The sequence below is a fragment of the Sturnus vulgaris genome, chromosome 18 (genome assembly GCF_052056855.1).
Source record: "Sturnus vulgaris isolate bStuVul1 chromosome 18, bStuVul1.hap1, whole genome shotgun sequence".
Lineage (NCBI taxonomy): Eukaryota > Metazoa > Chordata > Aves > Passeriformes > Sturnidae > Sturnus > Sturnus vulgaris.
The window spans coordinates 4,215,598-4,227,621 of record NC_142260.1 but is presented as its reverse complement, the minus strand read 5'-3'; the positions used below and the strand labels follow the sequence as shown (position 1 = coordinate 4,227,621).

Genomic DNA, 12,024 nt, shown 5'->3' with positions numbered 1-12,024 from the left:
ATATCCCAGGTAGGATTGGATGGATCAACACGTTCCAGGTGGCCCAGAAGAGGATGTGCCATGTCCCAGTGAGACCCACACACAGTCACACACAATCCTGGAATGCTTTGGGAACTGGTGGCTTTGGAAGCAGCTCTTAAGAGGAAACCTGCACTGATAAATAAACACAATTAGTTAAATAAATTCAGCCCGTTTCAGTAAGTTAAATGGAAACTTGAGGATTGATTTCCTACTTCTATATACATAGATAACATATATAAAATTCTAATATTATTTTATCCATGAATAAACTTATATAAAAATAATTTCAATGTATTCATTTCTTTTAGTATATAAAGAAAATTGTTAGATATAATTTCTTAATATATATACACACCTTTTTAATATATTTATAATATATACATTAATATATATATAAAGCATTTTTTCTTATAAATACATTATTATATATCTACAATTTTATCTCTTGGAATATGTAACTGATCTACTGGCATCACAGAGAATTAAAAAGAATTGATTTAGGAAATCAAGATTAAGGAGTTGGGAGACAGCCCAGGATTTGGAAAAGTGTTCCAACTGCAAACTGGGATAAAGGGAAAACTCTTCAGGAACTCTCCTGCTGCAATTTTTTTTACACTTCCTAGTGATGATTATAGCCTGAATTTATGCCCTTGAGGCTCAAATTGACTCTTCAGCCTGTGCCTGGAGTGTGCCTGCTCTGAATAAATCCTGCATTTCCCACGTGACTGTGTCACTCTGCCACCCTTCACCACCAGGCAGCAAGTGGAGAAATCCATGCCATTTTTCCATCAAAAAAATGTTTTAAATAGGTCAGATGAGTCAAAGCCCCCAAACACGTTGTCTCCATCAGGGGAACCTGTGGTGACTCATTCAAAGCCTCCAAGGAGAGACGATGAGTCCTGGGCTGGGATGACTCAAGTCCTGAAACCTGGAAGCAGGAATAATCAGAAAACTGATTACAGCTGGGGTGGAAAAAATCAGCCTTGCCTGGGTGGAAAGAGCCACAATGGAGAGGAGCTGGTGCAGGAGGTTTGGAGGCATCAAACGAGCCAGGTGTGTCTGAATACAACACACAGAATTATGGAATCCTGGAATGGTGGGAAGGGATCCTAAAGCTCATCTCCTTCCAACCCCCTGCCATGGGCAGGGACACCTTCCACTATCCCAGCTTGCTCCAAGCCCAGCCCAACCTGGCCTTGGACACCTGTGCCAAGGCCAGAGAAGTTGCAGATGCCCTGTCCCTGGAAGGGATGACATTTTGCAGGGGAGGTGGGAGATGTTCTTATTTAGGAACAAATAAATACAATAACAAATAAAATAACATCGAGCCTTATTTTTCCACGTTAATTAGTGTTGCATTAAATTGACAGCAGAGACTGTTGAAATGATTTCCAGTCAATTTGGGTCAATTAAAATGAGACCAGCATTTCTGACTGCAAGTTTATCCATGTGCAGCTTCAAGGAAACCACCCCCTCCTAATCCAATTTATGACTGATTCCATCCATCAAAAAATTGTCCCAAAACCACTTAAAGTTCCAGCTTTAAGTTAATGGCAGCTTGAGCCAAGATACTCACAAGTCCATGAGTTGAAGTCCTCAAGCCCCATTGGTCTTGCTGAAACCAGGAAGTTTTTCTCCTGTTACATCCTCTAACATGGCTGGAAGATTTTAACTTTTACACCTTCCCTACATAAACAATTGCCAAAGGGTCTCTGAAGCACCTGAAAACAGAATGATCCCTTCCCAGAGGCCTTGGGATCCATCCCGAGGTTCCTCTCGGGTTTTAGGGATGGGATCCCCATGGCACAGGGCAATGGGTGCCTGCAGAGCTGGAGCAATGCCACTCGTGTACACAGTGGTGTCAGGAGGAGTGAAACAAAAGGGCTTTGTTGAAGACTTGAGTTTGAACGACTTTCTAAATTCTTCTCTGTTTCTATATTACCTTTAAATTACACATAATTATGTTTGTATAATATATCTTTTATTTATTATATATGGGAGGGGAAAAAACTATTAAGTAACAGACATAATTAAGGAAATTATTGCTTTGTCTTTGCAATTATCGATTTTCTTTTGCATTACACATTCCCTAGAGCAGATCCTAGAACCTAGAATTGTTTGGATTGGAAGGGGCCTTAAAGACCATGCAGTCCCAGCCCCTGCCATGGGCATGGACACCTTTTACTACACCAAGCACTCCAAGCTCTGGCCAATCCAGCCTTGAACATTTCCAGGGTATAACTTTACCTGCTAAAATTCTCTTCCACTTTTCTCAATCAGAGTTTTAAAAATTAAAGAAAAAAATTAAAATTAATAAAATAAATAAAGAATCAATTGCTGCACGAGTTTCCCACTCTGACCTAACAAATACGTGTATTTCGGGTTGAGAAATGAGTATTGCCACTTCTTGCTGTCTCGCTTCCCTTTGCCCCCTGCTGTGTGAAACAGGGTCAATTCCTCTTCTTCCCTCACTGCCCCCCCAGCAGCTTTTACTTCCCCATTCCAGCTGAGTCAGAGGCTCATTGCAGGGAGTCATCTGACCATCTGCCAACACTCTTCTGCTTCATCTTGGTGGCCACCACAACCTCCACAGCTGTGTCCAGCCTGTCCTGTTGTGTGGGGCAATTCAGGGAATTGAAAGATTCACTGTTTTCCTTTTTTGAAGTTTTTTCTGGCCGCCTTTTGTCCATTTGCGATCAAAAAAGTTCGTTTTGAAAAACCACATTGTATCATGTGCTTCAACATGGGTTCGGGAGACCCACCTGCAGTTATCTACCCTGACGAGAATCCTGGAATGGCTGATTGGAAAAGACCTTAAAGCTCCTCCAGTTCCACCCAGGAGCTGCAGATGAGCCGTGGAAGGTCGGATCCTGCCCGGGGCTGAGTCCCCTCCATCGCCCTGTCAGCTCTGCCTCTCTCACACCTGCTCATCTGGCGCTCGATACCGGCCCCGCAGCCAAGCCTGGCTGACAGCGGGAGATGGATGGGGCTGAGCTGGCTCCGCGGGGCACGGACACGTCTGTGGGATGCAGGGGGTTCCTGGGGAGGTGTTTGCTCCCTGCTTCACATCAGTCCCGGCCCTGGTCCCCAGTGCTGCCCGGGCTGCCCCCTTGGCTGCCCCACGGTGCCCACGATGGACACGGGAAGGATTCAAATGCTGAACCCAAAGCAGGACAGAAGGCTTAGTCCTGGCTGGGAGAAAATGTCCATCTCTGTGCAGAGCAGGGAGGGAGTTCAGGCCAGTGCCGCCATCACTGGGACACTGACAGGTACCGAAAGCCACCAGCATCCCCACAAGGACACCCCCTGGTCCTCCAGAGCCTCAGCATCCCTCATCCCTCTAGAATACACTCCATGGTGTGCTGTGAGACAGTGTCCATGGCCCTAGTGCAGTTTGGAGGGGAGCAGGGGGGCTCTGGATTAACACCCCTGCTTTTCCCCATCCCGCTGTCCGTCTCCTCCCACAAAGAGCCCTGAGCCCCGCGGCACCCGCTTGTCCCCATCCATCTCCTGCTGTCACTGCAATGAGGGGCACAGAGGGTCCCAGGCACCAGGGCAGAGACTGGACCCATCTTGGGGGGGTTGTGGGAAGGGGGCAGCTCGTTCCTCCCTCCGGAGCCGCAGAGGCTCTGCTGGAGCAGCGGATCTTTGCCGATGCCGCAGCACCTCACCGTGGTTTTCAATATCAGGTGGTGACGGCTGTGTACTGAGAGGGGCTTTGCCTGGGGGAGCCCCCACCTCCTCCCGCTCAGATCTGTGATATGAAAGGACAAGGAGACCCCAAGAAAGATGTCCCTGCCCAGCCTGGGGCATCCCAAGCCGTGTTTGGGAACTGGTGGTGGTCCCAGCGGTGCCACCGCTCGCCTCCCGTCTATCATCACCACGTCAAGGCGTGAAGGCAGGCTGGGGAAGGGGGCCGTGCTCCAGCCCCCAAGGACCACCTCGGCTCCAGCCCCCGCCTCTCCAGCCCCGAGCTGGGGCATAAAACCCCCGACAAGCTGCAGGGACACTGCGGAGCCGGCGCTGCACTGGGAGGGGGCTTTGGCGGGGTCCTACTGTCACCATGCCAGGGAACGGAGCCACGGACACCTCCTGCCCTCCCACCACACCCATGGCAGGTAAAACTCACCCATGGCAACACCCTCTGCACTCAGTGATGGGGTCCTGCGGCGTTTTGGGATGTGGCGGGGATGGGGATAAAATCCCACTGCGGTAGGGAACAGGACACCCTGGTCCTGCCATCATTCCCATGGAGGGAGGGTGCGATGGGGTGGCCCTACAAGGGGTCTGCTCCCCCTGACCAACACCCCTTCATCCCTCTGCAGCCTTCCTAGGGTGCCCTGGTGAGGGGTCTCTGTGCGCCCCTGGCCTCGGGTGGGCTGGCGAGGGGCCGGGGGCTGGTGGCAAGAACCGGCACGTGTGCCACGCCGCGGCACGGCTGGAGATGGGCAGCCTCTGGGAGGAGTTCAACCGCCTGGGCACTGAGATGATCGTCACCAAGGCAGGCAGGTGGGAACCTGAGTGGCCTGGGGGGCTGCAAAGGTTGGGGGGCACCCCCTTCCCACCCTCCTCTCTGTGCAGGAGGATGTTCCCCACCTTCCAAGTGAAGCTGTCGGGGTTGGATCCATTGGCTGACTATGTCCTGCTCATGGATTTCATCCCACTGGACGACAAGAGATACAGGTGAGGATGGGGCAATGGGGGCAGGGGACCAGATCTAGGGGAGCTGAGCCCCTCCCTGCCCTGCAGATACGCCTTCCACAGCTCATCCTGGCTGGCGGCGGGCCGAGCCGAGCCGGCGGCTCCCGGCCGTGTCCACTTCCACCCCGACTCCCCGGCCAAGGGTGCCCAGTGGATGCGGCAGATCGTGTCCTTCGACAAGCTCAAACTCACCAACAACCTCCTGGATGACAATGGCCATGTGAGGACTGCACTGTGGGGTGGGTGATGAAGGAGACACAATCCATCCCTGCCCAGGAGGGGTCCTGCCACCTCCTCTTTCCCACCCCTAGATCATCCTCAACTCCATGCACCGCTACCAGCCCCGCTTCCACGTCGTCTTCGTGGACCCACGGCGTGACAGCGAGCGCTTCGCCCACCAGAACTTCAAATCCTTCAGCTTCCCCGAGACCCAGTTCATGGCAGTGACAGCCTACCAGAATCACAGGGTGAGCACCAGCCAGAGGGAAATTGGGGCACCCTCCCAGGGACTCCCTGACCCTGCTCCCCTCCGTAGATCACCCAGCTGAAGATCGCCAGCAACCCCTTCGCCAAGGGATTTCGGGACGGCGACCCCGAGCCATGGTAAGGCACTCCTGGACATTACCCCCACACCAGGGTGAGGATGTCGAGCCACCCCCTGAGCCCCTACCCCACCTCTCTTGCAGGTGCGGGGCTCCGGCAGGGTCCCTGCTGGGTGCGATGCCCCGTGCCCGGGCCACCCCGCTGCTCCCCCGCCCCGAGAAGCAGGAGAAAGGTAGGGGGGCTGCAGGGGGGGCTGAGACCCTGCTGCTGCCTCTCCCCTCCGCAGGGGCTCCACGCAACCACGGGGCTCTGGCTGCTGCCCCCCAACAACCAGCAGCACCCCCCAGTTTCCCCGAGCTCCCTGCACCCACCTTCCAGCCCCTCACCTGCCCCCCTGGTGTCTATGTGGGAGCCAAACCCCGCACCCTGCCCTACCCCCTGCCTGCTTTTCCCCCGCTCAGCACCTACAGCCCCACCGCAGCCCCCACCTTTGGCTACAGCCAGCAGTGATGGGGGACACCCCAAGCCCCCCCTGCACCTCCTACCGAAGCAATGGCAACGCAGAGCTGGGGGGAAGACACAGGGATGGCTTTATTCACTGCCAAGAAGGCTCCAGGGGTCCAGTGGGGGGTGGAATTTGGGGCGCAGCCGATGTTCCAAGCCCCTGGAATCCCTGTGGCATGGCTAATCCCAGGTGTCCGGGGCGAAGGCGAAGGGGCACAGCTTGTACCCAGCACCCACGTAGAACTTATTCTGGAACTCCACCCTGGCAAAAAGAGGGGGTTGAGGAGTGTTCTGGGGGGTCCATCACCCTCCCCAGACCCAACCAGTAACCCATCAGCTTTGGGGGCTCACCAGTGCAGGCGCAGGGCATGGAGGAAGGCAGAGAGCCCCTCCATCACCAGCAGGATGGCCACGGTCAGCACGGCGAAGGCAGCAAAGACGGGCACCAGCACCACGCCGCCCACATAGCTCAGCCTCACAAAGCCGTTCTGCATCACCATGGTCCACAGGACCTCCGAGAGCTCTGGGAATGCGAGGGACAAGAGCAGGAGGGGGAGTGAGGGTCTGCCTGGCTCTGAGTGGGACGAGGGGGGACCAAGAGGACTCACGGGCATGTGCCAGGCTGAGCGCCCAGAGCCGCAGGTAGGATGCTGTGTTGGAGACGCAGCCCAGGCAGTACTCGATGGTGTGGATCGCCTGGTGCATGAAGATTTCGGCGAAGTCTGAGTGCTTCAGGGAGGGAGGGGACATGGGACATCAGCAGGGGGCACAGATACTTTCATCCCACCACCAAAGCCCGCCTGGACGCCCCTCACCTTGGCGTCAGGGCTGTGCCCTCCGCTCTCCACATCCTCCATGGTGGCGTTGACAGAGTTCCCGGCCTCCTGCCCCTCCAGCAGCGGCTCCTGTTCCCCCATGGCCAGCGGCTGCACCAGGACAGCACCAGCAGTGAGACCCCCCTGTGATCCCCACGGAGCCCCCCACGGCCCCTGGCCTTACCGTCCTCGGGGCACGATGCCGGCACCACTGGTACAGAGGCGTCCCCAGGAGCAGGACGGGCACCGACGCCAGCGCCAGCACCACCAGCACTGTCTGCACTGGCACCTGTGGCATGAGGACTTTGAGCATTTTGGGGTCTACCCCCATCTGAGAACAGCCCCACTCCTGACACCCACTCTCACAGCCAGGGTGGGGAGCAGGTCCCTGCCAGGGCAGTGGGGTGGTACCTGGCCCGGGTAGAGCGGGAGGTTCTCGGCATTGGAGGTGAAGAGGAACATGTCAATGAAGTGGATGAGAATGCTGGGGGCCACCCGGGAGTCAGCAGCACTGAACTTGATCCATTTGTAGAAGATGAGGACGACCAGGTATCCAAAAAGAGCCAGGAGGAAAATCATCTCTGGGAGGAACTCCAGGACCAGCCGGTGCCGCTGCTTGAAGTGCCTGGGTGGGAGGGCATCGGCCATGCTCAGCCTGTCCCTCCGCGCCCTCGCACATCCTCGGCACCCACCAAGGTGCAGGGATGCAAGACCCCAGTTCCCAGCCCATCCCACCCAGGTGAGTCCAATCCCGGTCCCCTTGGCATGACCAGAGCCCGTGGGTGCAGCCCAAGGACTCACACGTGGTTGAAGATCCCCAACACAACGCCAAAGCTCATGTGCACGATGCCCAGCACCACTGACATCTTCATCTTGAAGGAGTTGAGGAAGTTGAGGTGGTTGGTGGCCAAGCTCCAGATCTGCCACACACAAGGTGGGTGAGACTCTGCACCACCCCAAAGAGGGTCCCACCTTGATGTCATCCCCATGGGACACTCACTGGGTCGATCCCGAACGGATATGGCCCTCGGAAGACACCGGTGACATTGGGGTCCAGAGTAAGCACGGGGTGGGTGGCGAGGTATGCGGAGCTGGGGGCAGAGCGAGGGGTGTCAGCAGGGAGATGGGGACCCGGGCAGGGGGCACAGGGGTGGGACCCCACCTCCAGGAAGAGTGGTTGGCCATGGTGGCCACGCTCCAGGCGGAGGGGAAGATGACAGTGGCTTTGCTGAAGCACTCATTGTAGATGAAGCCGGTGTAGATGGAGAAGGCGCCCATGAGCAAGATGAGGTAGCGTCCCTCAAAGAATGTCAGCCAGATCTAGGGAGGCAAACACCACTCCCATGTCCCACACCACCTCCCCTGCCCCACACCATTCCCTTCCCACAGCATCACCCTGACCCATACTGTCCTTGTCCCAGGCCACCAGCCCCATCCTGCGTCATCCAACCCCATCCCACATCCCCAACCATTTCCCACATCTCCAACCCCACTCCCAACTGCATCCCACTCCTCCATCCTGCTCCATTCTGCCCCCACCTCGTTGGTGCCCTGCCGCAGGCGGGGGCTGTCCTCGTACAGCACCATCCAGAGTGCAAACAGGAACATGAGCAGCCCATGCCCCACGTCCCCAAACATGATGGCGAAGATGAAGGGGAAGGTGATGATGGCGTAGGGTGCTGTGGGACACATGGACTGCATTACACAAGGGGTCCCCTCTCACCCCTGAGCCTCAGGGGGTGCCAGGGGGCCTTACCAGGGTTGACCTCCTGGTAACTGGCCACGCCATAGGCATCCACGATGCTCTGGAAGCCGGCAGTGAACTTGTTGGTGCGGATGAGGGTGGGAGGGCTCTCCGAGGTGGGGACGCGCTGCACGAAGCACTCCACGCTGGAGCCGCTCTGGTACTGTGGGAACAGCACCCAGAACCTGATCCTGGCATCTCCAGCACTCTCCTGCTTGGCACATGGAGCCTGCCCCCAGCACCCACCACAGAACACCTCCCTTCCTGGCACCAGCCCCCAGCATCCTGTGCCCAGCACCTGGAGCCTGTTCCTGGCACCCATCCCACAATTCCCCCCCCAGCCTGGCATATACCTCACCATGATGAGGGGACATAGGGACACCAAGCGACCTCTAGCATAAGGACATAAGGACACTGAGCAACCCCACAAAAGGACATGGAGATACAGAACAACCCCTGTCACGAGGACATGTGAGACACCAAGAAACCCAGGCACAAGGACATGGGAACACAGAGCAACTCCTGACGCAAGAACAACTGAGCAACCCCAGAACAAGAACGTGGATACACTGAACAATCCCTGGTGCAAGGACATGGGGACACCGAGGACAAGGATGAGGATGCCGAGCCACTCACGGATCCCTGGCGCAGGGCATCCTGCACTTGGGTGAGGTCCTGCACGGGGCACCAGACCTCGGCGATGAGGCACTTCTTGGTGACATCGAAGCTGCACTGGTTGAGGACGAGGTAGATAGCCTTCATCTTCTGCACCTGCACACGCCAGGTGGGCAGCGCCAGAGCCACCTTGTCCAGCACCTCCGCCAGGTACTTCTCTGTCTCCTCCAGTGTCTGCGAGCATCTTTGTCAGGGATGGCAATCCAAGCATGGCCCCCACATCCCCTCATGGCACCCAGCTCACCACGCTGAGCTCCTGGATCTGGCTATGCAGCTTGGTAATGGTGTCTGTCCTACTGGCTTCACTCTCTGGGTACGGATACACCTGGCAGTGGAAGCTGGGATGGAGGGACATCGGTGTGTCAGGGGGTGTCAGGGCTCCCCAGCAGGGTCCAGAGTGCGTGTTACTAAATAAACGTCCCTGTGGGCAGATGCATGGCCACTCACCAGTCCGAGATCTTGCGGATCTTCTGCCCAATCTGCTCGCCCCAGTGGGAGATGAGGAAGATGACCCAGGTGATGCTTTCGCCCTGGGGACAGCACAGTCCGTGTCTCTGGTGTCCCAGCCCCCACAGCCGTGCCAGCCCTCCCCGCTGGGTGCTGCCTCACCGTGACCGGGTCCTCCATTGGCTCGGGCATCTCCACGAAGGAGGCCACCAGGTACCCGCGGCAGGCGCGCCACAGCAGCCGCTCGAAGGCGGTCACTCGCCACGGGTGGATGACACCAGCCACGAAGCTGCAGAGACACAGCACGAGTGTTGGGATAGGCAAACAACTCCATGGCTGCACCGCTGCCCCACAGGTCATCTCCAAGCTTTATCCCACAGCTTCCAAGCTGCCCCAGAGCCCCTCCACCCCACACCCTTCCCCCTCTCACTTGATCTTGCGCTCGAGGTGCTGGTGCAGGGAGGGGTCGAGGATGGGCTCACGCTCCGAGAGCGCCCGTGGCCGCGGCGGGGAGCCCAGGGGGGCCTGCGGCGATGCGGAGCAGAGGGATGAGCCTGGGGGAAACTGAGGCACAAAGCAGCACCCCCCAGGAGGTGGGCGGGGACCCCCGGACCCACCGGCAGGCTGGTGAAGCGCTGTCCCTCGCGCAGCACGTGCAGGTACTGGCGCAGGTCCCGCAGGTTGTCGCGCAGGGACGCGCGGTTCCGGGACACTTCCCGCAGCTCCTGCGCCAGCTGCTCCGACTGCTCCTGCACCCGCAGCGCTTCCCGCGCTGCCGGTGCCCGCGGGCTCTCGGGACACGGCCCCGGCACCCGCCCCGCGGCCCGCAGCTCCTGCTGCAGGAAGGCTGGAGGGAGGGACACGGTCAGACTGAGGGGCTCGAGCCTGAGAAGCCCCCCCAAAGTCAGCCCGCGGCCCCTCAGCACTCACTGAAGGTTTTCTCCATCTCCTCGCAGCGCCGCACCTCGCCCACGAAGCGCCGCTGGAAGGGGCTCACATTGGGGTTCAGCTGCGGGGGAACAGTCAAGGCATGGCCCCACATTGGATTAGGGGCTCAGCATCCGGGGGAACAGGCAGCCCAGGCACCAAACCCAGCCTGACCAACTTCCCTGTTCCCACGCCACCCTAAAACACCCACCCCAAACCCGACCAGACCAAATCCCCTGTACACAAAGCATCCCAATCCACGCACCCCAAACCCAGTGCACCCAGCCGGACCCTCTGCACCCCAGACACCCCAAAACGCCCCTCAGCCCCTGCTTACGTCTCTGAACTCCAGCAGCCCGCGCTCCCCCAGCTCGCTGATGCAGCTGTAGGCAGAAGCCGACTGGAGGAAAAGCTGGGCCAAGCAAACCTCCTCGCTGCGGAACAGGGAACCCATGGCCCCCCGGAGACCCCCGGTCCGGCCCGGGGTGCGGAGGCGTCAGGGCACACACCTGGGATGGGACAGAATGGAACAGGAGGGAATGGGGCGGGATGAGAATGGGAAACCGAGCGGAAGAGGGGTGAGGGCTGGAAAGGGGGACAACAGGGCAGAGGTCGCCCCGGTGTCCTGGCAGATGTGGAGACGGAACCGGGCTGTGACCCTGGGAAACCGGCCCGCTCAGTCACACGCGGCTGTGCCCAGCACCGGGCTGGCAAAATACTTTCGAAACCCCCCCTTCCCCCTCCACCCCCCGCCCCATTCAGCTGCCTCTGAGTCAGGCCCGGCGCATTCCCCGCCCCGGGACCGCCCCGGCCGCCCCCGCGGGCCGGACCCTGTCCGGACCCACCCGCCCGTGCTGCCCCCCCGCCAGCGAGCTCGGCCGGGATCCAGCACTTCCTCTTCCCCAGGAAGAGCCCGGCCCCGGGGAGGGAGGGACCGACCGGCCCGGCCCCGCCGCCCCCCGGGAGCCGAGTTCCCCGTGATATACCGCACCGCGTGGGGAGCGGCCCCTCGGAGAGAGGAGCCCCGCAACATCCCCCGAGGAGGATGGAAATGGGAGACATTTCCCGGAGACGGGAAACCGCGGGCCAGTATCAGCAGGACCCTCACACCGGACTGTTAGCGAGTAATTTACTCAAAACAATCTCTATCTGTGCAGGAGCCAGGGTGCCATCCCTGGAGAGGTTTGGGGTGCTACTGCCCAATCTGCATAAAACAAAGGGGGTGAACTATCACTGCGTGCATCCTGCAAGGCTCGATGGTCGTTCTCGTCATGTTCACTTGCAAAACTCAGTTCTAATACTTCCCCTCCGGCATCACCGGCTGAACTGCGCCGCCGTGAGAAGCAGCTGAGGAGGGATCACTGAGCATCAAAAACCCCCGAAGCGCTCCCAGACTCATTTCTGAGGCCATTCACCAGAAGATTGAAACCTGGGCATTCCCCCCGAGCCTGATCACATTTCAACCCATCGGACTTTGTGTTTTGTGGGCTTCTTCCCCCACCGCCGACAGATCAAGACCATCACTTCGACCAAGGAACAACTAAATTGCAACAATCATGTCACAAGATCTGCCAGGGGTAATTTTTTTTTACCCTTATCTTTTTGTTCTTTTTGTCTCTTTTCCTTTATACATTTCTTTAAAGTGAC

At 57.9% G+C, this 12,024-nt stretch overlaps 2 protein-coding genes across 2 annotated transcripts; one reads left to right on the top strand and one right to left on the bottom strand.

Moving 5' to 3' along the window:
• The first annotated feature begins 4,462 nt into the window (after nucleotides 1–4,462).
• Nucleotides 4,463–5,775, top strand: TBX10 (T-box transcription factor 10). The gene is made up of 7 exons (XM_014878653.2): nucleotides 4,463–4,530; nucleotides 4,603–4,704; nucleotides 4,771–4,942; nucleotides 5,034–5,189; nucleotides 5,258–5,325; nucleotides 5,409–5,497; nucleotides 5,552–5,775. The coding sequence occupies exons 1-7, from the start codon at nucleotides 4,466–4,468 to the stop codon at nucleotides 5,773–5,775; spliced, it is 876 nt and encodes a 291-aa protein (XP_014734139.2). The 5' UTR covers nucleotides 4,463–4,465.
• A 57-nt stretch (nucleotides 5,776–5,832) lies between these two features.
• TCIRG1 (T cell immune regulator 1, ATPase H+ transporting V0 subunit a3) lies at nucleotides 5,833–11,114 on the bottom strand. Its single transcript, XM_014878911.2, has 19 exons — nucleotides 10,715–11,114; nucleotides 10,381–10,459; nucleotides 10,068–10,297; nucleotides 9,881–9,975; nucleotides 9,613–9,739; nucleotides 9,451–9,533; nucleotides 9,248–9,341; nucleotides 8,965–9,177; nucleotides 8,341–8,491; nucleotides 8,124–8,263; nucleotides 7,747–7,904; nucleotides 7,585–7,675; nucleotides 7,386–7,504; nucleotides 6,996–7,209; nucleotides 6,769–6,873; nucleotides 6,585–6,695; nucleotides 6,378–6,498; nucleotides 6,121–6,292; nucleotides 5,833–6,031 (listed from the first exon to the last, which is right to left on the bottom strand). The coding sequence occupies exons 1-19, from the start codon at nucleotides 10,829–10,831 to the stop codon at nucleotides 5,950–5,952; spliced, it is 2,502 nt and encodes an 833-aa protein (XP_014734397.1). The 5' UTR covers nucleotides 10,832–11,114; the 3' UTR covers nucleotides 5,833–5,949.
• Nucleotides 11,115–12,024: the final 910 nt, after the last annotated feature.

Bases quoted from the DNA above. Each gene is read 5' to 3' on its own strand.
- TBX10 (XM_014878653.2), top strand. From the start codon at position 4,466: ATGGGCAGCCTCTGGGAGGAGTTCAACCGCCTGGGCACTGAGATGATC. The intron at 4,705-4,770 runs GTGAGGATGGGG...CCTGCCCTGCAG, and splicing joins CTGGACGACAAGAGATACAG to ATACGCCTTCCACAGCTCAT. The intron at 5,190-5,257 runs GTGAGCACCAGC...TCCCCTCCGTAG, and splicing joins CAGCCTACCAGAATCACAGG to ATCACCCAGCTGAAGATCGC.
- TCIRG1 (XM_014878911.2), bottom strand. From the start codon at position 10,831: ATGGGTTCCCTGTTCCGCAGCGAGGAGGTTTGCTTGGCCCAGCTTTTC. The intron at 6,696-6,768 runs GTAAGGCCAGGG...GTCCTGGTGCAG, and splicing joins GGCATCGTGCCCCGAGGACG to CCGCTGGCCATGGGGGAACA. The intron at 6,293-6,377 runs GTGAGTCCTCTT...TCGCATTCCCAG, and splicing joins GCTCAGCCTGGCACATGCCC to AGCTCTCGGAGGTCCTGTGG.